The sequence below is a fragment of the Phocoena sinus genome, chromosome 4 (genome assembly GCF_008692025.1).
Source record: "Phocoena sinus isolate mPhoSin1 chromosome 4, mPhoSin1.pri, whole genome shotgun sequence".
In the NCBI taxonomy this organism is placed as follows: domain Eukaryota; kingdom Metazoa; phylum Chordata; class Mammalia; order Artiodactyla; family Phocoenidae; genus Phocoena; species Phocoena sinus.
Window position 1 is genome coordinate 9,311,268 of NC_045766.1, and position 24,793 is coordinate 9,336,060.

The 24,793-nt window shown below is 44.5% G+C and overlaps 1 protein-coding gene across 3 annotated transcripts in view; it reads left to right on the forward strand.

Annotated features, from left to right (window-relative positions):
* TBC1D5 (TBC1 domain family member 5) overlaps nt 1-24,793 on the forward strand; it is a 548,194-nt gene that overhangs the window by 511,228 nt on the left and 12,173 nt on the right. For all 3 annotated transcript variants that reach the window (XM_032630465.1, XM_032630464.1, XM_032630466.1), the window contains one exon: nt 11,438-11,537. In XM_032630465.1, the coding sequence (XP_032486356.1) occupies nt 11,438-11,537 (100 nt within the window). The remainder of the gene's footprint in view (nt 1-11,437; nt 11,538-24,793) is intronic.

Genomic DNA, 24,793 nt, shown 5'->3' on the forward strand with positions numbered 1-24,793 from the left:
CCCCTGGGAGCTTGTTAGAAGTACTGACTCTCAGGCCCCACCTCAGGCCTGCTAAATTAGACATTCTCCAGGTGATTTTCATGCATATTAAAGATTGAAAAGAATTAGTCTGAGTAAGGTTAACGGAATACCAAATCAGAAATGAGATTTCCTATAGATAAAGCCAGCTTCAGATACATCCTAATGTGAACATGTTCTCCTAGTGGGTGATGGGTAAGTGCTTTCCATGCGTGAACTCTGCTCTTAGGACATTTTGCATGTATTAGCTCCTTTAACCCTCAAAAGACTCTGTGAGGTCAGTTCTGTAATTATTGCCCATTTTACAGATGAGAGTACTGAAGCACAGGGAGGCTGTGTTTAACTCTCTCCTGCAAAAAAAATGTTACTAGTCATGCCTGGACAATCGGTAATTTCTGCCTTATCAGAGCCCAGAAAAATAAAATGGGGTAAGAAACTAAGAACTTTTTTTTACTTCCTCAGTAAAAATTATGAGAGGAAGTTGAATAAGAAGAAACTTCTTTCTCTAAATTTTGTGAGCTTCACATGTTCTACTTGTAAATTGTTGTTTATAAACAATCCGTTTCCCTGTCCCACCCACGGCAAGCGCATGACTGGAGCTAATTATTTTAACTGCCCACATCTGACTTCAAAAGGATATTTGGAACACTGCCACATGGAAACCAATGAAGTGAATGTGGATTTATTATGTAATTGGCCAACTTGAGGGATTTGCTAAAAGACAATACAGCAAATGTTTGCATGGAAAAATAAGTTTCTCCCTCTATTTCATGTGGTGGCCCTGTCCTGCAGCTCTTCGTGGGCTGCTGCGGGGGAACAGGTTCAGATGGTCCCTGTTAGTGATCAAGTGAGGGAGAGTGATTAGAGAGCCCGGCTGGCAGAAGCCTGGCCCACGCCTCACCTGGCCACGCTTATTTTAGGGCAGGCCATTTTTAACTTTATAAGAAGGCAGTATTCTTTTTTTTATTTTGGTAAAATGGACGTAAAATCTGCCATCTTCATCATTGTTAAGTGTACAGTTCAGTGGTATTAAATTCTTTCATTGTGTTGTGCGTCCATCTCCGTAACTCAGCCTATCCTGTAAATTTGAAACTACACGTTAAACAATAACCCTCGCCTCCCTCGCCACCCTTCCTTTGGCAACCACCATTCTACTTTCTGTCTTTATGATTTTGACTACTCTAAGCATCTCATATAAATGGTACTGTATGTAAATACCATACAGTATTTGTATTTTTGTGAGTAGCTTAGCATGTTTTCAAGGTTCATCCACGTTGTAGCATATGTCAGGATTTCCTTCCTTTTTCAGGCTGAATAATATTCCACTGTAGGTACTTACCACATTTTGCTTATCCATCCATCTGTCAGTGGACACTTGAATTACTTCCACATTTTAGCTATTATGAATAATGCTTCGGTGACCATGGGTGTATAAATATCTCTTTGAGACTCCCCTTTCAGTTACTTTGGGTATATACCCAGAAGTGGAATTTCTGGATCATTCGGTAATTCCATTTCTAATTTTTGAGAAACATTTATACTGTTTTCCACATCAGCCTATACCATTTTACATTCCTACCAGCAGTGTACAAGGGTTCCAATTTCCCCACATCCGTACCAACATTTGTTATTATTTGCTTTTTGGATAGTAGCCATCCTAATAGGTATGAGGTAGTATCTCATTATGGTTTTGATTTGCCTCTCCCTGATGATTAGTGATGTTGAGCATCTTTTCATGTGCTTGTTGGCCATTTGTATATCTTTTTTGAAAAAATATCTATTCAAGTCCTTTACCCATTTTTTAATCAGGTTGGGTCTTTTTTTTTTTCGTTGCTATTGAGTTTTAAAGAGTTCTCTATATATTCTGTGTATTAATCCCTTATCAGACATATGATTTGCAAATATTTTCTCTCATTCTGTGGGCTGCCTTTTTACTGTGTTGAGCACAAAAACACAATTTTTTTGATTTTTTGTGCACAGTTTTTTGATGCACAGAAAAATTTTTGATGCACAAAATTTTTGTAATTTTCATGAAGTCCAGTTTTTCTACCTTTTCTCTTGATGCCTGTGCGTTTGGTGTCATATCTAAGAAATCATTGCCAAATTTAATGTCATGAAGTTTTGCTCTGTTTTCTTCTAAGTGTTTTATAGTTTTATGTCTTACATTTAGGTCTTTGATCCATTTTGAGTTAATTATTTGTTTATGGTGAGAGATAAGGGTCCAACTCAATTCTTTTGCAAATGGATATCCAGTTTTCCCAGCACCATTTATTGAAAATACTGTCCTTTCTCACATTGAATTGTCTTGGCACCCTTGCAAAAATTATTTGACCCTATATGTGAGAGTTTATTTCTGGTTCTTTATTCTGTTCTATTGATCTATATGTCTGTCTTTTTGCCAGTACCATGCTGTTTTGATTACTGTAATTCTGTAGTAAGTTTTGAAATCAGGAAGTGTAAGTCCTCCAGATTTGTTCTTCTTCAAGATTGTTTTGACTACTCAGAGTCCCTTGAGATTCCATATGAATTTTAGGTTGAATTTTTCTCTTTCTGAAAAAATGTCATTGGGATTTTGATAGAGGTTGCATTGACTCTGTAGATCATTTTGGATAGTATTGACATTCTAACAATGTTAAGTCTTCTAATCCATGACCGTGGAATTTTATTTCTCCTTAATTTCTTTCAGCAGTTTTTATGATTTTCTACATATAAGATTATGTCATTTTAAAACAGAGAGTTTTATTTCTTCCTTTCCAATTTGAATGCTTTTTATTTCTCTTTCTTGTGTAATTGCTCTGGTTGGAACTTCCAGTGTTGAATAGAAGTTGTGAAGGTGGAACATCCTTGTTTTTTCTACTCCCGATCTTAGAGGAAAAGCTTTCAGTCTTTCATCATTGAATATGATGTTTGCTGTGGTATTTTTCATGTATGGTTTTTATTATGTTGAAGTACTTTCCTTTCACTAGTTAATTGAATGATTTTATCATGAAAGGCTGTTGAATTTTTTTAAATGCTTTTTCTGCACCAATTGACATGATCGTTGTTTTTTTCTCATTTTGTTAATGTGGTGTTGTTCACACTTTCATATGTTGAACCATCCTTGCGTCCTAGGGATAAATATATACATATATATTTATTTATTTATTATATGTATGTATATATATATATTCTTTTTTAGGTTCTTTTCCCTTATAGGTTATTATAAAATATTAAGTATCTAAATGTCCTAGTCTTTAATGTCTGGCTCCCCAAAGGGGAGAAAGAGAAAAATGAAGTGGGCCATAAAGAGTGCAGGCTGTTTAAATCCACTGGAAGTCACTTCATCTGGAGAGGGAGAAGTTTGCAATAATGGAAGGAGGTGTGACAATGCGCGCCCTCCTCTTTGTCTGCACCTCTGTGATCAGAAACAGCAATCAGTGATCAGCACAGATCCCTGATATTTGAAGGGCAGGGTCCTTTTTGCCCACTCTGGCTCCCACAAGCTGCATGCAAGCTGCTCTAAGAACAAGGGCACAGCTGCCTGCCACAGGGCTAGGGGGTGGGGTAGCCCCCAGGTAGCTCCTATTGTGCTAAGAGCTGAAATGGACCGAAATTAACTACGATCTACCCTCCATGCCTTCCCCGGGAAGTGGACAGTCTTCAGTAGACTCCAGCATTCCAAAATAGTTACATCAGGCAGATTCTGCTGGTGCAATTATTGAATAGGTGGGGAGACAGATTTCTGGTGTTTCCTACTAACCCAGGGCAGTATTCCTTAATGTAGTTGTTTTATTCAGCTTGCTGGAGGAAACTAAAGTATGAAAATTCATAAAGTACTGTCAAGTTTAGGTTTTAGCACCTTTGTTCTAGGCTATAACAGGCCGGAAGGAGCATCACCCCATTATAGCATGACATGGGGAGGAGGGAGGGGCCTCTGTGCTTGTTACAAAAACCCATCCTGTGAGGAAGGACACCTCTGGTGTCCACGGTGGTATGCGTCTCAGTGCTGGGACATAGCACTGCTTCAGTGGCTGAGAAAAAAAAAGTCCGCTTGTGTAAGTTCTGCTCCTAGCTAGCCACCTAGCCATATTAAAATTTATTTATAAAAATAAGGCGTTGAAATATATTATCTCTAAAGGAAATTCCAGCACTGAAATGGTATGAGTTGCTAAATACCTTAAGCTTTGAGTTTCAGTTCAAAATTTCTAAAGGCCTTTTTCATTCACATTTAACATGTTTGTTTACATCCTTTCTGAAAATAGGAACTGTTTTATTTACTGGGGAAATGTGATAACCATCTTTCCATTTTTGTGTCTTTAAGAATCACATTCTTTCTAGGCAACCCCGGAAGATCCAGTGATGTTCCCACTTTAAGTGCAGAGAAAGGAGCCATTCCCCTGAAAATGCTGCTCAGGGCTTGCATATTGTACATTGGACAAAATATTATAGTCATTTACTTTTTCACAAATTATTTCATTTAAGTTATTCTTACTGCTTAGTGTTGTTTAGGGAACAGATTTGTTTAGACTACAGGGTTGCTTATAGTTTGACTGGGAATCGGTTTTGGTAATTTAAAAATATTAATATTTCCTTTTTCTCCTTAGTAATCACCTTTTACTTTTCTGTCTTATTTTCTCTCTATTATGTTATTTGAATAATAATTTGATTTGATGATTACAAAAGTATGATCTGATTTCACTGTAGAAAATCCAGAAAAAATCAGAGGGAAAATGACCTACAATCGCACCGTTTGGAGAATAACCAATATAAACAGTTTGCTGAATGTCTTTCCGCTTTTTTCCAAAAACAGAATCATTCTTTACCTACTACTTTTCTGGTCAGTATATATGTTATTGTTAAATGTTCTCCTGTGAGAACGTTTAATTTCAAGTTGCATAATATTCTGTGCATCACTGTGTACCACAGGTTACCAAGTCCCCTGTCATTAGACATTTCGGATCTGTGTCGAAAGGACGAGGAATTTCCTGGGAGTTGTTTTTGCCCGTGTCCATAATTCCTTGGAATAACTTTATAGAAACTTTATTAATAATCTAAAGACAACAAAAGGAACATTTACTGAGCGTTTACCATTCACCAAGCACTGTGCAAAGCACTTCATCTGGAATATCTCATGTAATTCAATCCCCAACAGTCAGCTGAGATAGGGGTTATTATTATCCCCATTTTATAAACGGGAAACTGAGGCTCAGCAAGCTCAGCTCTCGGGTGGGGGTCACAGAGGCGGTCCGTGCGGGTGTGATACACACTGATGCTAGGGCTGCCGACTGTGCCCCAGCTCGTTCCCTGCGTCACACACCCAGAGCACTGATTTTTTATGCTCCTGAAAAGCCTTCTTCATGCTCCTCGTCTGTGTTTTCCAGTGGCATCTTCCTCTGCTGACACCATATGCTCCGGCTGGGGTTCCGTCCACACCATGTGTGTATTTTGCCCTACGTAACCACAGCTTCCTCAGAACATCTGAGGCCTTCCGACTTTTTCTCCTCGAGACTTTCCGTTTCCTTCACTTCCCACTCCTTCACCCATCTGCGCGATAACGACGGGGTGTCTCTCCTGTCTTCTGGCTGCTATATTTAGCCTGTTCCTGCCGCCTGCCAGTCGGTGTCGGTTGCTTGTCTGCCGCTCTGCAATCTGAGGATACCCCGCTCGGAAGCTCAGTGGAACTCCACCCTGGTGCCCTTCCTGCCCCACTTTTCTCCAAACCAAGCGCGCCGGGGTCTCCATTAGTCCGTGGACAGGGACCCTGCTGCCGCCTGTGTGATCACGAGCAGGGCAGCGTGTCAGGGCAGTGGGCACCGCAGTGCGCACGTTGGGCCCCAGCCCCCGAAACCTCAGTATGTGAAGCAGAAATAATAGGGACGGAAGGGAGGGAGGGGAGCCTTCCTGCCCGTCCTCCACTCCCGCTGTTCTCCACACCCTCCTCGACTCAGTGACAGGCTCTTTGCCCGTGTCCCGAACTTTTCTGACTCTACTCCTTTGTTCACTGGGTCCCTGCCTCCTAAAACATTTTCCTTCGTTTCCTCTGAGCCAAGTCCCCCTTCTTCAAGACCCATCAAAAATGCTGCCTCTTCCAGAAAATCTGCCTTCATTTCTACCTCTATGGAGGCCACCTGCCCTCCCCATAACTGTGAAGTTTCTTTTTTCATATCTGCTGCAAAACTTCCCTGACCCCCCTCTTGGCCTGATGTATAGGTCTGACCTCCTGCTAAATTTGCAGAGGTTGGAAGACATGTCTCGTTTGTTATTATATTTACCACAAGGGCCAGCACAATACAAATGAATATATTTGTTGAAAAAATTAATGAATAAGTGAATAAACAATAAACTGCAAAATCTCATCCTGTTATTAACCCAGAAAGAACACAAAGATGTTGAAGCATTTAACAAAATTGATATATATAATCCATATATTATCAAACAGTTTAAACATTTGAGACATATACTATGTGAGTGAAGCGTAATGATGCATCAACTATTGGGGGTGAATGGTGGTAGAAGCACCACTTTTTTTTTTTTTTTTCCGTATGCTGGCCTCTCAACTGTTGTGGCCTCTCCCGTTGCGGAGCAGAGGCTCCGGACGCGCAGGCTCACGGGCCCAGCTGCTCCGCGGCATGTGGGATCTTCCCAGACCGGGGCACGAACCCGTGTCCCCGGCATCGGCAGGCGGACTCTCGACCACTGCGCCACCAGGGAAGCCCAGAAGCATCACTTTTTAAAAAGCAAATTCAAAAAACATTTCTCCAGATACAGTCCAAGCAGAAATCATTCCGCAAACTAAATGGAACACAGCCAGTCATACCTGAGTGTTTTTGAAGGAAAATAACTTAGTAAGCCATTTGGGGTTAGGACTTAACATTGGAAATAGTGAATTTCTCTTAAAGGAAACTTGAGATACGAGGTTATTCCTTGTAAGTCCTAGTAGTAATCCAGCATAAGAAAGAATATATATACATGGGGACATAGGAGTAGTGGGCTAAGTGACTTGGGTTCTGAAACAGCTTTGTCAACCTTGGCATCACTTCCAGAGAACGTGGCTTACAGAGGAGACCACGTTTCATGTAGGACATGATGAGAGGGTCTACCTCATAGGTTTATTGTGAGGATTAAACGAGTTCATGCACGTGAAGCGCAGGGTCAGGCATATTATAACCACTATAAAAGGACTAGATGACGGCTGTTTTCCTCTTCTGATGGGACGGCCCTCATCCTTGGTCCTTCTCTGCAGGGCTGCCAGATCCATCTGGTGCTGTGTGTTGCACACGTGGTCTGCACACCACCCTACTTCATAATCCTCCATCAGTTTCTTGCCTTACACATCAGTTCATTATCCAGAACTTAAGACAATAATGGGCTCCCAAGCCCTACTTCATCTTTCTGGGCTGGGCCACATAAAAGTTTTAAACCAAGAGTGAATCATAGACCTCTGTATTTAAAATCCATTTTATTGTTTTGACCTGATAAAAAAAAATGTTTAAAAAAAGAATAATTGCCTTTATGGAGTACCTGTTCTTTGCCAGACACTCTCCATGTGTTAGCATTTGTTTCTCCCACCAATACTGCCAAGTGGGGCTGAGGGGACCAAGAAATTAAGCATCTTGTTCAAGATTACACAGCCAGTAACTGGTAGAAAGAGGATTCAAACCCAGGTGTGTCTTCCCCTGAATTCCGCCCTGTTTCACCGTCCTCCCTCCCGTAACAGAGCATGTACGTGAAAGTAAATATAGTAAGCGTTTCTCTTCATGTGTTATTTATACATAAAAATGACACTAACCGGTTGTTTTTGTAAAACCTCAAGGCAATTAGCCAAGCATTTGTTTTTGATTACAGAGGACCATTAATGAAAACAATTGACTAAAGCTGTCCGTGTCTGAAGCATGTTAGTCGGGAGGCGTGTGGAGCCTGAGAAGCTAAGATAGAAATGGAAAGTCAGTTCTCACAATTTTAGAAGCTTGATTCTCGGCTCTTCTTTTATCTGTAATTATATGAAAGAGTGAAGAATAAATGACAAGCCACCCTTTTGCCTCCAAGTGATGCCATTTCTATTTTTAAAGTCTGAGTGATTGTTGAAGGGCTTAGGAATATTTTAAGATTAAGCAAACTCTAGAGAGATCATACACTGAATTTCAAACTTTCAAACGGAAGAGGTTCTTGCGCCCCTCAACCTGTTTCAACCAGAATGCTCCTCTTATCTCATAATTGGGCTTTAGTGTCAGCTTTCCTTTGGAAGAAAAAAAAAAGGTTTAAATTAATGAAAACTGCCATTTTCTACAGAGCAGATTCCATTTGTATTGAGGTTTACTCAGGATTTTGGCAAGCAAGATGCTCTTCACTTGCCATCAGTGTCCTACGCAAAAGTGCACGCCTGGAAGACTGTGTCTTATATCCCCGTGTGCTCAGCCAGCACACGCTTCCGCTGCCGTGCTCTCGGGTCTGCCCCGTGCGCTTGTTCAGGTTGTGCACTGCACAGTTCAGAGGGCGCCGGCCTCAGCCCATTTTCCTTACAGTCATGTTCCTACCAGCCCGGTAACGCGTTTGGAGGAAGAGACCCCCTTGAGCTCCGTACTTCCCTCCAGCTGTCAGTGCCTCACCACCCACAGGCAAGGCCTGCGTCCCCTCCAGCTCTTGTTCCCTCCCAGCTTTTAAAAGGAAAACAAACTGAATACAATCAATCCATCCAGGTAGGAATGACTGCTGGGGATTAAGGCTCCCAAGGGCTTTTGCATCTTATAAGAAGTGAGGGCTTAATCCAAACTAAACTAATACATAGAGTAAATAGGCAAGAGGTTTTTAAGCCAGGAGGTGGTACGTTCCTGGTGTCCTTTAGTCCATTCCAGGCTCTCAGCACCCCAAATGGTAGCCGAGTGCAAGGACAGACTCTGGCCATACCTGGGTCCCCTTCTTTCGAAAGACTTCCACACGCTGGCCTCAGTACAGTTTGAGACTCTTCCAGTTGGGTTTGTATCTGTGACATATTGAAAAGGTAGGTGACTTGTTCCACAGGAGGGACAGGAGGCTGGGATCAAGATTCCCAGGGCAGTTATTCTTATTTCTTTGTAAGACTTTCATGTACTCTCCCTCATCCTCTAGTTTATATACCTTTCCTATTCCAACTCCAAGCTTGTAAACTCCTTGGGAGCAAAGTATCTAACTTCTGCCTTCTCCAGAGGGTGCCAGAGTTAGGCCCAGACTGGGTAGAGGGTTACTGAAGTTGACATGACTTGTTAATGGCAGGACCAGGAATAGAAGTCAGATTTCCTCGTGCCATATACCACTCTAGTGTTCTTCCCATTCCACCACCATGTCAGTTATCTGTGGCTACGTAACAAAGCACCCCCAAACCCCGCTCCTCAAAACGGCATTGTTACTTCTCATAGGTTTACCGGTCAGGCATCTGGACAAGGCTGGGTTAGGCTGCTCTTCCATTCCACGCGATGCTGACTGGGTTACTTATTTGGCTGGCTTCAGACAGGTGGAGCTGAAGGGTCCAGGAAGACGCCATTCACGTGTCTAGAACCTCACTGCTTCTCCTGTGGCCTCTTTCTCTCCATTTTGTCTCTCCTCCCTTTCAGTATCCTAGCCTGAGCTTCTTGACAACTAACTATGGTAGCCCTCTTCCTCTAGTGCAAGCAGAAGAAAGCAGAAGTTGGCAGGCCTCTTACACTAGCCCCCAACTGGAACAGTTTGACTTCTGCTGCATCCTCTGGATCAAGGCAAGTGACAGGCCAGCCAGGATTCGAGGGGAGGAGAAACAGACACTACCTCTTGATGAATGGAACAGCATGTCCATTGAGGGAGGGAAGGAATGGATGGTGGCCATCTTTGGAGACGAACCACAACCAGGGTTAACCCACAGATGTAGCCTTCTTTCTGTGATTCCTGTAGGGTCCTGATAGAACGGGGAAACTCAAGTTTGTGCAGACACAAAGGAGAAAAAGGAGAAGAAGAATGCCCTGAAACCACCTACCCAAGGCCCCAGTAATCATTCCCTGTCTGAGCTTCTCCTGGTTGCATTTGTCTTTACTTGAGTATCAGAAGAGAGGCTGCTTCGCCTTGTGGGATGTATAAAGTACATGGTTCATGCTTGTGTAATCCTACAGTGGGCATTTCACAGTAATTTGTTTTTAGAGCTATGGCTATGTCTGTTTTCTGCGTCAAGCATTTAAATGCATATTCCTAAGGGCTCAGCCTCCAGGCACCCGTTAAAAACAGTGCTGCCTATGTGTGTTGCTTAAATGTGGTACACCTACAAGTAACCTTTTCAACTGTTCATTTCCATCTATGTGTCAAATTATATTCAGTCTCTAAGAAAAAGTATCTCTTGGGAGGTTTCTCTTCCCTTTTTTTTGATGACACAGAGGATTCTTAATGTGAAAAGAAAAGTGTCTAACACTCGAAAATCAATTTGCTAGCCTCCTCCAGCTTTGAGGATTACTCTTTCTCTGAGAAAAACTCCCTTAATCTTCGAAATTTCCTTGGGAACTTTATTGCATGTATTCCTTTTTTTCTTAAAAAAAAAAAACAAACCCAAAACCCACGTTTTATCCTTTTGTTACAGTTAGATTGTCTTTTACCGTTTAGATAATTATCCCACCCAGAGTATTTTTTTTCCTGGAAACAAGTCAAATAAATACAATCCTCTAGTATCCTACCAAGAGAGGAAACGTTAAGAGCAGCTAATTATGGGCTGTGGGGACAGAACTTTTCCAAGTGCTTTGGGAAATCTCACGTTTTAAGAGATTATCATTGTCTAGAAAATGATGAGATTTGTCTGAAACAAATGGAAATCTTTGGTGTCTCAAATGTGTGTGAGAAAATGTAATGGTCTCGTACCAGCTGCCTAAGGAGTAGGGTCCACTGAAATCCCATTTACTCTCTCAATTTGTGTGGCTCCATAGTTACTGAAGACATTTTATGTACTTCTGTAATACAAGGTTGTATGGGTAAACATTTACACGTGGCGCAAAGCTGACATTCAATTAGAAGTCCAGATTTTTTTTTTTTTTTTTTTGTGGTATGCAGGCCTCTCACTGTTGTGGCCTCTCCCGTTGCGGAGCACAGGCTCCGGACGCGCAGGCTCAGCGTCCATGGCTCACGGGCCCAGCCGCTCCGCGGCATGTGGGATCTTCCCGGACCGGGGCACGAACCCGTGTCCCCTGCATCGGCCAGCGGACTCTCAACCACTGAGCCACCAGGGAAGCCCAAGTCCAGATTTTTTTAAACCTCCACTTTACCCTTACTCTGGTTTGTTGGTGGTGGCAGTAGTGGGTTTGCTGTTGTTTATTTGTTGCTTTCTTTTGTTCTGTCTAGGGCTGAAAAGACACTGTGGCTCTTTAACAGTCCAGATCATTTGGAGGACTTTGGGGATTTTCTTTGATTTTTTTTTTTTTTTTTCATTTTCATATCTTTGCTCCCTTCATTTTAGGAAGAAGAATTAGAAGCCCAGATTTCCCTCCTTCAAGGACAGTTGAATGACCTGGATGCCATGTGCAAATACTGTGCGAAGGTGATGGACACTCATCTTGGTGAGTGAAGTACTTTGGCCCTGGGCACGCTGACAGTCGTGACAGTAATAGCCCAGCCGCGAGGGCCTGTGCTGAGCGCTTTACGTGAATTATCTCATGTAACCCACACAGCAGAGCTGCAGTAGGTGTACGATTACTATCCGCCTTGTGCACATGAGGAAACTGATGCACGGAGATTAATACAGTTTCCCCAAATTATAACACCAGTGAGTAGAGGAGAAATTCAGAATCAAGCAGTCTGACTCTAGATTTCAGCTCTTAACGGCTACGCTGCCCTTTGTGAATATCTCTCTGCCCCAAACCAAAATGAAATATTGAACTTTCAAGACCAGATGGTCAGCTCTACTCTTGTGCTAAGCTGCCTATCATCACTCATGTGATGATTATGTTGACAGTGCTTTCGTTATATTTTTAAGTATATGTTTTTAACCGCCTGCCCAAAACGCATGTCAGGACCCTGACCTTTTCTTACTTCTGACTGTGCCTATACTTTAAGAAATGTCTTAAAAAAAAAAAAAAAAAGAAGTCTTAGTTTGAAGTTGAGTTTATGTGTGTTGTCCATATGTCACATGAGAGAGTCTTCAGGCCTTATTCTCTACATTTGTGAAAGTTCTGTATTTTGTATTAGAAGAGCTCTCTGCTGGACCACCTGTGTATTGCTTCAGGAACTCCATTCTGCTTGCAGAACTTTTATAATCCATACTGTGGTTATTTTCAGCCCACTTATGGACATCCTTTCCTTCTCCATTCTCCAGTGTCTAGTATCTGTAGTTTGGGAGCAAATTAGGAAAACAAATCTCATGGAACTGGCCAGTATGCTGCCTGGTGAGTGTGGAGAAGTGGCAATACCAAGCACTGTGAGAAATCAGGACGTACCCCACCTATGAGGGGAAACCAAAGAGAACCTACCAAGGCCTCTTCCCACTGGCAGGGGCCATGAGTGTGGCCCATCTCTGGGGCCTTCGCTGAAGATAGACTTTATGTTTGTTCGGTTTTTTAAATTTTTCTTCATTTTATTCCACAAATATTGAGCACCTGCAACATGCCAGGCCCTTTTCTAGACACTGGAGAAATACTAGTGAAGAAAACAGATGAAAATCATGTATATTTCACAGCTCAATCCTATTTTTGACGATTGAAAACAGCCGTTTTTTTATCGGTTTCGTGTTTATCCTTCAGAAATAAACTATGTTTGTACAAACCAATATAACCCTGCACTTACCCTTTCAGAGTGCAAGTAGAGCATAATCCTCGCACTGTTCTGCACTTTGATTTCTCATTGAACGCTGTACTATGGAGAGCACTTCTATATGAATACAGAGTGGCCTCATGCTTTTTTACACCTGCATTGAATCTCATTATATGGCTGTATCATAATTCATTTAACCCCAGACTAATGAGCACCTAAGATATTGCCAGTCTTTTAACATTACAAATGATGTTCAAATGAAGAATCTTATATGACCTTTCACACATGTACAAGCATATGGTATAAATTCCTACTTTTCACCCTTTAAAGGAGTGTTTAAATAACTGTTGGAAGTATAAGACAGCCCTGAAGCTCAGTCCTTGGTTTTCCTAGACTCAGGGAGCAGTTGTTTGTAGAACATGAAGCTTATTATAGACAAACACTTTATGTAGGAATAACAGTGACAGCCCAGGCAAAATCTAATCATTTGAATTAGCCGAGTAATGGAGACAAAGGCAAAGTGAATTCCTGGTGCCAAAATTATCCAGATAATTAAGTTCCTGTACTTGACTTTGCGCTGGCAAGTTGGTCTCGATAATAAATCAGGAACACAATCCTCACTTGCCTCCAAAATTCAGTCGTCCTTCCTCTTTTTTAGAAGAATGAAAAAACTCGAGAGGGATGAAGGTAGACTTTATACCTCAGATTCTATCAGTCACCCAGCCTGCTGGGTCCTGAGTCCATGACATGTGGCCAACACGGCTGTCGTCTGGATGTAGCCTAAAACATACTGGCCTGGAGCCAGTAATACACGCTCTCTTACGGCTTTGGAGAGGTGCTTGAACCAGGTGTCGCGGCCTCCCGCTCGCTGGGCCCTGTTCTATCCTCCGCCTTCTTTCTGCTCTCTTGACCCCTCCTCCAGAGAAAGGGCTCAGGAGGGGGAAGCTGCAGGACAAACCGTGGTAGGTGATCAAAAGAGTAGTATCTGTAATCACAGAAAGAGACGTTCCCCGTCATACCTGCTTCCACCCCCTTCAAAACTCTATATGTTTCTTTATGATCACTTTTTAAAATTCATATAGAATTGATTTTACATGAATCTTATAGCATCACAGTTTAAAATGCATCAAAAAGAAGGGGGTGGGATGAATTGGGAGATTAGAGTTGACATATATACACTCCGATGTATAAAATAGATAACTAATGAGAACCTGCTGTACAGCACAGGGAACTCTGCTCAGTGCGCTGTGGTGACCTAACTGGGAAGGAAATCCAAATAAAAGAGGGGATGTGTGTATACGTATGGCTGATTCACTTTGCTGTACAGCAGAAACTAACACAGCCGTGTGAAGCAACTCTACTGCAATAAAAAAATAAAATGCTTCAAAAAGAAGTAACAAAGAGGTAGTTTATGAATAAATAACGGATATGTATTACATAACTAGTTTTAGTTAATTATTTAAATATAATTTTAATTTTAAAGTAAGTGTGGGCATGTGTGTGCGCACATGGACGTGTGTGTATTTTTTCCTTCTCCAGCTAAATGGGTGACCTTCGTGTTACTTGATTTTTGGTTTTGACCAAAGTAGGAGAACAAAGAAGTGACTGAAAAGATGTACTGGAACTCTGGCAAAATCCTAGAGTAGGATATTTCCAAGTTGTTCGGGCCGCTTTTAAAGCAACTTTACTTAAGCCTCAGAATTTTCAAACAGCTTTTGCTCTGATTTTTGTTCTTTCAGTCAGCACCAGCAGAGCATTTTCTCATCGCATGGGAGGGGGAAGCACTTTAATTAAAGAAAAGCCCATACCCAGCTGTGGATTTTCAGCTGACCACAAAACTAAATTTGTTTTTGTGTATATGTTTCACTTTCAGCCAGAATCCCTTCTGTCGACTTCTTTTTGCCATACAGATAGCACGACTGCATTTTTACAGTAGGGTTGAGGGTTGCTACGGAGAATTTGTGGCCCTGGGGGCTGCACATGCGTTTTATTTCATCTGCGTATATAACGCTGGTTTATTAAAGGGTGTTCCCGGGTTGTAGGCAGTTTTGACTGTAAGCAAAACTTTGAGGAAAACACAAAGATTAATTGAGGTGAAGCTCTTGATCTACCTTTTAAATTATATCCTTTAAAAATGACTTTAATACCCTAGTATTTTTTCCATATGACCTTTTCTGTTTTTCCTGATTATTAAAGTAGTTCAAAAATAGGCACAAGTGAAAAATCCATGACTAAGTGATTGATTATAATATAGTAATGCAATCTTTATAAAGATGAAAATATTTATTAACATAAGGAGGTGTTCATAATATATTGTGAAGTGAAAACAGCAGGTGGCACAATAGAATACATTTGATGTGAAAGTAACCATTAACAGTGGTGGCCTGAGTGAAAGGAAGAGTATAGAGGGACTTTCTAAGGGACCTGACCTAGTCTTCTATGCTTGGAAAATCTGTAGATGCCTTAAGTGCGTGTAACTAGCACCTGGGGGTCAGTCTTTACACTGCAGGCAAGAGTCAGCGGTAAGAGCGGCTACAGTGGTACCTGAGAAGGAGAGACAGCCTCGTGGGCGTCAGACAGACACAGGGTTGAAACCAGGCTCCATCACCTGTGAGATCAGCGTGCTTATGATGGCGTCTACATATATAAAATGGAGATACAAAGATCAATCTCTTGCCAGCTGGTTGCCAAGACTAGTATGTTTTTAAAACCCAGCACAGGCTGGGTTTTCAGCACAGATCCTCCCCCTCTTTCCCCTTAACTCTTAACTGTCCCTTCTGGTGGACGAGCCTGGGAAACTCAGCCAGCCCATGACCGGAGAGCTGAGTAGTGACCGGTCTCGGGCCCCGCCGCTAGTTAGCAGGAGAGCCGGGAACAGTACCACACTTCCCCAAACCTACTCGAATATTCTTCCATCAAATCATGCCAAAAGATGCTGGATTTTTGGATCTGCCGGTCCTCAGATTAGGTGTGTGGGCTCTTTGAGCAAAAGCAGCTTTGTCAGAGCCCAGTGGTGCGTCTGCAGGCCACCGTGGCATGAGCCTCCCGAGGGCCGTGAGAGCGGCCTCACATACTCATCCTGGGAGTTACTGCTCTGCACGCTTTTCTAATGTTAATTATTTTCACTAAATTCCTTTCATTTCAAGAGAATGCCATATCAACCTATGTTATCATCAGACATGAAATAGTATCTTAAAATGTCAAGTACAGTTGAAGGCTATTTTTATAACAGAACAAATACAGAGAAGAACATCTCAGTTAAAAATTAAATAAAGGCATTTGTTTAAATGGTCCTTTAATTGTAGAGGTAATAAAATTGACCGGTTAGCAGTTATTTCCTTATAGTTCTGGAAGCCAACACTGAAAAAGTATTTGTCTTCTCAAAACTCTACCAAAATTCCCATTTCATTACCTCCGCATAAGTGAGCTATGTGAATTCAAAGATTTAGAGACGGGAAGTGAAAATCTGTGTTTTATTAAATCTAAACTTTTCCTGTCAACTTTAGAAGACTTTTTCACACGTTCATTTTTCTGTTGCTATAGTCACTCCTGACAGTTGAGCTGAAAACCATTGACAGCAGGAACCTCCGTGGCTGAGTCAGGCTATTTTTAGGTTTGCCATCGTTCACACGTAATTTCACTGCACGTGGCTGAGCTGCCTGCACTTCTCTGATCTGTGAGCAGCTGGGCTGCCGCTCGCCCTGCCTGCTCCCAGGGGAGGTGTTTCCCCTCATCTGTTTGGTATTTACACTAGTTTCCGGCAGCTTGCCCTTTCATTGGTGGTTCACACAGACAGTGGGAGGGTTAAATGCAATGAATTAAGGGAAATTAGAGTTCTGTAGCCCGTAGGATCTTAGACTGTTGAAGACGTGGACCCCCAACAGGCCGTCTCGGCCGTTCTTCATTTCACAGATAAGGAAACCGAGGCCCGGGCAGGATGAGTGACACACAGCTTGCTGGTGCCAGGGGCCCAGACCCCATCCCAGGCCTTGGACTCTCTTCCACTGATGATCCTGCTGAGGCCACACTCGAACCAGTAGTTGGACTTCAGATCTGCTGCTTTATGGCGCACATCCTTACTGATTTTGTACTTGTCCTAATGTTTATGCAAGAATTAGCTGTAAGAGGAGGCCATTTTTGAAAATCAGTGTATTAGCCTCTGCAAGAACTTTATGCATCTGATTTGCTGATGTTTACAAAAACAGCGTTCGATTGATGCCTTTGGAAATGTTCAGCAAGCAGTTAACTAATGACATTTGAGAAGCACGGAAGGAAAATGTGATCACCAGACAGCTTTCCCTCTGTCAACCACACTGTGATAAAAGCTTCTTGTAATTCTTTTAAGAATTTGAAACACTGCATTTAATTGTGGGTAGCATAGTCCTCTGTAGAAGGATAAGATATACTTCACCTGAGGGTCTTGTTAAAAATGCAGATTTTGACTCAGTAGGTCTGAGCCGGGGCCTGAAGATCTGCATTTCTAACAGCCCCCAGGACACCTGGTGATACTGGCCCGTGACAGACTCCAAGCAGCGAGGAGCAAGAGAACTTTACACAATCGGGGCAAGATTCAGTTAATGTATTGCTAGCGCTGTCACGCATCCGTAACCCCACACTGCAGGCACACGTGCAGGAGCTCTGTGGGTGGAGAGCTCACAAGCTCCCTGGCCACATTCAGTGCTGTTCTCAGCCTCTTTCCAGCCTTGCCGTCTCGTCATGGAAGGCATTTTCCCCCCGGTTGTATTATCAGAAGCCTTGGAAGCATCTTCCTTGCACCAACCCTAGACCTACTGAGAAAAACTTAGCCAACTGTACGCTACCTTGTCCTTTCCCGGCTCAGAGAACACATCCCTGATCACGAGGCCTCAGTATGGACGATTCATCTTGCATCATTTTGTTTTCCATTTTATGGCTCTCTCCATTTTCCCACATGCTTTTCCAAACTGAATATCTTTCACTCTCTTTCTCTTTTTTGAAGATTATTCCCAAATCCTTTGTCTTTCTTAAACTGTGTCTGACTGCACCACCTGTTTTCCCACCTCCATATCAGGCTGCCTTTCCACCTCCTCTAACCCCGGCCTCTCCAGTGATGACCCAGGAAGCAAAAGACTTGTCCCCCCCACCCCCACCTCAGTAGAAACAGGCTTGCCACCAACAGCTCGCAGGCTCAAGGACTTCTTGGCCACCACAAGTGTCTCATGCTGAGCTAAGGGCTTGTGAGTGGGGAGAGGGGGCCTGAGCGGACGTAAGGAGGTTCGTATTCACTGCCACGGCTGTGTTTCACTCCCAGCTGAGGTGTGGCACTTGACTGTCCCCAGTCCTCAGGTGGGCAAAACCTTATGGCCTGCAATTCACAAAAAACATATCCATCTTCAACACAATTCAAAGGGTCTTTTCTGACTAAATGATGTTATTTTTATCTCATTGCTCCCAAATGAGACACGGTGGTTACAGAAACCCCAGGATATTTCCTATTAGTGAGGTCCTAGCTGTGTTTCTGCTTTTATTTTTAGCAATATGTATTCTGGCAAAGGCATCTAACCCTTACTGGAGCTTAGAGACCTTTTAAGTTGAAAAGTATGTGCAGAGTCTCTTCTGGTTGACCCAAAGGTGGCAGCCGTATCGTGAACAGGATGGATTTTACCTTGAAGAGCCGTGCTTCTGTGCCAGCCTCTGGCTGGCAGGGAGGGAAATCCTGAGAGAAGAACCAGAAATGGTTGAGACCAGTACAGATTTGAAACTCTGTGCTGAGCACACTCAGTTCACTTAGGAGAACTGTTGATTGACCCGAAGATTAAGCTTCAGTGCAATACGCGTTGTTTGCCTAGCCTTCCCTTGGGTTTTCCTACGGATTGTTCCTCTCCCAGTGCTGAGTTCGGGGTCTTCAGCCATTCTGGCAGCTGGATGCAAAGTAGGACCCTTGATTATATTTTCTGTATGATCTGCTGTTTGCTTTTTAAGAAAATACTGAGCGCAAAGCCCCGGACTCAGTCCTTGGCCCTCAGTAGACGGTCAGTGACTGTACTTCCCTTCACCCGCCCCTCCCACTTTCCAATCCAGGATCTGCGTGATCGGATTAGTAGCCCTTAATTCTTCACCTGAGAAATCCCTCACCTCCATCTATTCCTCAGGAGATAAAAATCAGCCCTAACGTTGGCGGGAAAGCCTCGCATCGGCCATTCGGCCAATATTTCCTAAGTGCCTGCTCTCTGATGTAGAAACAGGCTCGGGGTGAAGGAGGTTGGGGTGGGGTGAAGTGGGGGAGCGCTTTTCAAATAGAGCTCAATGTGTATGGAAAGAGTGGACCAAACTTCAAAGTAGGGAGACAGAGCGCAACAGAGAATATGCCTTGTTAGAAATACCTGAAGTGACACGTGGCTTCACGGGAAGCAAGCACAGTCCTCCTGGAGCACCAGTGATCTCAGAAACATTGGCAGGGACGGTGGGTTCAAAGTCAAGGGATGTCGTGAACCTACGCCACCCACATTTGCAACCAGAAGACCTGGAGTCCAGGACTTGCCGTGCAGAACTGTGCAGTTTCAGGAAACTTTTCGTCTTCAAGCCTCATCTCTGGATGACAGTTGCAAGCATGAAAGATGAAGCAGGAGAGTCCATCAAGCGGGTGCTTGCGGAGGGAAGGACTGACGCTTGAACAGCTTTAAGGTGGGCTTTGAAGAGAAGGAGGGTGTGGTGATAGGAGGAGAGTAGAAGGGCCTTCTAGACGGGGAGTGGCATTGCAGGGACACCCAGAAATAGACGCCACAGATTAAAGGATGAATTTGACACCTACGAGTCTTCTCCTAGACCTGCCTTCTCCCAAGACTGGACAACTATGGCACACCCTCTGTGGGCAGAAATCCCTTTGCTAATAATGGTCCAGCCAAAGCCAATAGTGACAAAGTACAGGTCTGCCCCCCTCCTTGCCTAATGGTCACTTCTTAAACCACCACCACTCTCTGGACGCGTGTGACCCTAGGGCAACCATACACGTGCCCCCTCTGGTTTGTAACAGCCTGTGTATTTCCTCTGGGGCCGTCCCTTATTGTCAGAAGTCAGGGCGACTAAATCTCTGTCAGAGATGAGAGAACCTCTGGGAGCAGAATCCACTTCTCTGGGTATTTAAGGAACTGGTGAAAGAAACAACAACAACATACTAAGCAATAATAATCATAGCAAGGCAGCATGATAGACGTGGACCACTTCGATTATCTCCTCTAACCTTCAAGGCAGGTGTCACCCGCATGTTACTGATAGCTTTAGTGACACACAGACCCATCAGTATCATGGCCCAGGGTCATCAAAGTCCAGGCTGTTGGATGACCACTCCAGCGCTCCGGAAAGCTCTGGGAGAAGTGAAAGGTGACTTCCTGCCGCTGGCTGACCTCCCTTAGGTCAGTTCCACCACCAGATAAAGGGCACTGGCATCTCAAGGCAGTCGAGTCACTGCCAGGACTCCATCCTGTGCCTTTTCGTATCTCCAGCTTCCCCGTCAGTGCCATATGCATAAATCGTGTGTGTCAGGAGGGCTCAGGAGTCCAGCCAATCCGGAATCTGATCCTAGCTCTGTCCAGTCATGGGACCTCACGTGAGAGACCTGGCATTTCTCAGCTGGGCTCCCATTTCTGTGATAGGATGATGGCCCTCATCCAGAAGGGTTGTTGGGATAGTCAGATGAGGTAGGGTGGCTGTGTAGACATGGAAGCTCCCGGGTGTGGAGCTTCTGCAGTGGCCTGGGTGCTGTGCTGTTTGTTTATGCTTCACACTGACCCTCTGGGGAGAGGTCTGTTATTACCCCTCAGGCACAAGGAGGTTAAATGACCCGCCCAGTTTCACCTCCTCTGTAGACAGATGTGAGTTCTCCTTTTGTCCCCTTTTCCTGCCCTTCTTAAGGAATATAGGCTTCTGTTATCTTTGTACCCGGCATATAGATGAAAACACTTTTTATTTTAGCATTGAAAAGAATTTTAGGAAATTGAAAAAGTAGTTCGTGTGCCATTTCCATTATCCTTAGAGAGAGAGACCCATTTTTTGCGGCATTGACATTTCATTAAAAGTAGTGGAGACCCCGTGGGATTGTGATGTTGATGAGATTTTTGTGTAATTTCCACAGAAGCAGTTAGTTTTGTGAGGTTTTCCCCTTTAGTTTCAGTGCCCCAACATCTGTAATAGGCAATGCTTAAATAGAAGGAGACTATAAAGAACATAATCTCCCTTCTACACAGAAACAAAAAGAAAGAACCTTTATATCATCACTTATATTATTTCTGCCTCTTACTAGAAGGAAAAATGTGCACTACATTGAAAATTTAAACATTTCACATTTCTGCCTTCAATATTACAAGGTATGAAAAGAGACCATTATGTTTTTCTATTTTTACATGCAGTGCATTTGTGACTGAGAAGTTCTATATTACTAAAATGGTTGTAAATGCCGCCTTGAATCAGTATATAGTGGAAGTGGCTAGGCAGAGGATTTACACGGTCAGTACTTTGTGAGGTAAATAAAAATTCTTGTACTCAGGACACTTAGCAGCCTCTGTAGGTGCCCTTTTGCTTTGACTTGGATTTCTGCACCCTGGATTGCACAGCTAGTCAGCTCAGGTGATTTTACAGGAGAGGTTTAGCCTTAAAATTAAGTGAACATTTTATGTCATTTTATGTGGGTTTTCAGGGGAGAAGCTCCTGGTTTTCATCCCCTTCAAAAAGGTGAACTTTGATCCAATCCAAAGAAGCAGGCTGGAGAGCTGTTGGGTGGGAGTGCACTGCTGAGGACACCAAGGCTGTGGGCTCCTGTCCTCCCAGGTGCGCCCTTGACCTTGGTCCCCTTTCATTAGAGGAACTGGATGACTTTGATCCTGTGTGACAGGTAGGCAGCGGGGCTGCTGTACTGAGTCGAGAAGAGTTCCCCCCAATTCATGTTCACCCGGAACCCGTGAATGTGACCTTATTTGGAAAGAGGGTCTTGACAAGTGTCATCGAGTTGAGACGAAGCCGGGAGGAGGCAGGAAAGAACACTTCTCTCCAGCCTGCAGGGAGCGAGGCCCCACCGGCACCTTGGCTTTGGACTTAGCACCTCTGGAACGAGAATACATTTCTTTCGTTTTAAACCACCCAGTTTGTAGTCCTTGGACACGATTACAGCCGCTACTCACATTAACCCCCAAAACAGTAGAATAGACACACCAGGAGGTTATTTATTTTTTTCTTAAGTCAAAGCAGCCCAGAGGCAGGCCGTGGGAGCAGGTATGGCAGCTCCGCGATGGGCTGGGGCCCCGGGCTCTTCCCGGCCACGCCCACAGCGCTGGGCGGTGACCCTCACCCAGGTGCTTGCGAGGTGACCTGCAGGGTTCCTGCCAGCCTTGCAGGCAGCACGAGTGGGGAACGTAAAGGCACAGACGGAGCCAGTCCCCGTGGGGAGCTTTCCAGAGGCTCCCTCCGCGGGCTTCGCGGTCACGTGACCACCGCTGGCGGCGAGGGAGGGCGCACCGCAACCTCTGGGACCCATCGGTGAGGAGGGGTTGGAGGGTGGGGTTGGGGTCCCCCCACCCAGCAGCCCTGCCACCTCTTTAGACCTGAGAGACGGTGCGGCGGCTGTGAGGATCTAGGCTGTGGCTGCTGGCGTCTCAGCAAAGGAAAGCACAGGAAGGGAGGGGCCTTGAGAAACAGGGAGCGTATCCCCACTTAGGCCTGAAGGACCAGGGTTTCCGTTACTGCAGCTTCCCGACGCGCTCCTGCCCTCTGCTTCCCCAGCCCGCCCTGCCAGCATCACCACTACCCCTCTGGAGTATACGGGCCATGGGAGGCTCACAGCAAAGCAGGGCATCCACGAGAGCGTGGCTAGGCCTTCTTGGTTCATGGGATTTTCGGCCCGCACGGCCCGTGTGATGTGGTACGGCCTCAGGTCTGTAGTGGGAGAGTAAATCTATATACTTAAACTCGGGTGTGCAGAAATCTCTCTCTGAAGTTCCAGTCCCACCAACGGCCATCTGAGGCCTAAACACTTGCCAGTTAGAGGCAACTCGATTTCCTACCCGTTAACCACCTTGTCTGGACCAAGGCCCACAGTTCGTTTCCCCACTCTGTCTCTTCTTCCTGCCCGGGTGGCGTCAGGATTCTGGTCTGTCTCACGTGTCCCTCTGTTATTTGAGGAAGGGCGTCTGAGTGCACTCCGGGTCCTTGCCGGCCTTTAAGGAAGGCTCTGTTCCCGCATCTTTCTAGGCCTCTGTCCCCACTGGAGCCACTGACAGCCCTGTCAGCCAAGGCCTGTGGTCCTTACGGCTGCCAACCGTGGGTCCCACCACTACGTTGGAGACAGGCAGTCTGGCCAAGCCCTTTGGCTCCGTGCGATGTTCCACAGCAAACTCTCCAAGAGGCAACAGGAGACAAAGGTCCTGCAGGGTAGGACATAACCTATCACAGTTGCTCTCTACAGATCGCCTCTCTTCCTGGCCCCCGATTTGCCAGGTGCGGCCTCCGTTACTTCCTTGGACGGGAGAACCCCCCGCGCTCCCTCCAGCTGTCCCTGTGCCCCTGCATCCGCTGGCTGAGCTTCCTCCCGGGGGCTGGGAGCTCTCCCCTGCTGCCTCCGCCTCCACAGCCGAAGCTGGGGATCTGCCCCCTAGCGGCTCAGTGGGGCAGGGCCACCGCCCTGCCAAACTGCCTAGGCAGCCCTGGGCCCTGAGCTCTGCCTTAAAACTGATTCACTTTTTTATAAAGCATAAACTAACACACCATTGTAAAGCAATTATACTCCAATAAAGACGTTGATTTAAAAAAAAATGCCTAGAAGATTTGAAAGAGAATTCCTCAAGTTAAAAAGGAAATGTCATTGAAATTTAAAATTCAATAAATATTTGATACAATAAGGCTAGGCTACCCTAACAAAACGATCCAACAATAATTCAGTGCCTTAAAGGAGACTAAAGTTTACTTTCCTCCCACATAATAGTCTGAGGGAGTGTTCAAGGTAAACGTTGAGCCTCTATTTCATTTGGCCATTCAGGGATACACTATCCTCCAGGTCCTTGTTTTCATCTATAGTTGGGGTAGTGAGTTGTCATGGGTTCCAGATAGCTAGAAGGGAGAAGAGAGAATGGAGGAATTATGAATAGGCCTTACATTTCCATCCTGGAAGTGGTATACTTCTATTCTGTTCATGTTTTATTGACAAGTGTGCTCCTTGGTAATTCCTCCTCTCACCCCTCCCCAACCCACTGACCCCAGGCATACACCGTCCTACTTTCTGTAACCATAAATTACTTTGAATTTTCCAGAATTTTAAATAAATAAAATTATATGGTTAAAAAAAAAAAAAAAAAAAAAAAAGCCGAGCAGTCCTGAGGCAACCCTGAAAGGCAACCTTTCTCAGTCCTCCCAGAGACCTACAGGACTGTCTCTCTGGTCAGTCTTCTGCAGTTGGTTGTCGTTAATGTCATGTTGAGTGGATTTTATGATGGGTTTTTTGTTGTTGTTGTTGTTTTTTAATTGAGAGAGAACAAATTGTTACAGGCTTTTAAGGAAACCAGAAACATTCCCGCTCTAATTATATCTGTTATTCCATTCCCATTCATCTTGCTCTCTTCTGAAGCAGGGCTTTCTGTTAGCCAGAGGCTGCAGTCACATTTTCTGAGTAAGCTAAGGCTGCTGTTTTTCTGCTGCTGTCTGTAAGAGGACTTGTCAGTGTGGTCCGGAGATTTATTCTCAGCGAAGGCTCTAATAAACCGGCTGGACTAGTGTGGATAGTACCAGTCTTCGCCTTGCCCCTTGCTGGAACTCCTTGTTGGAAGTATTGAGGACAGCAGTGTTCTGCAGTGCAGGTTCCAAGGATGTTTTTCCATGTTTGTTCAGTCGGTCGGTCAGTCAATACTTACCGTGCACCTGAAGTGCGCCGGCCATTCTGCTGAGGGCTGGGGGTGTAGTCCCGAACCAGACCCTGCTGGGGGTGATGGACCACAGATAAGCCAGCAGACGCCTGTGCTAACGTCGGGTGTGACAGGGCTTATTGTCGAGGCAGTAGAAGAGCTGGTGGTGGGAGACCAGAGGGTGGCCTGGGCCGCTTGGCTCTGCT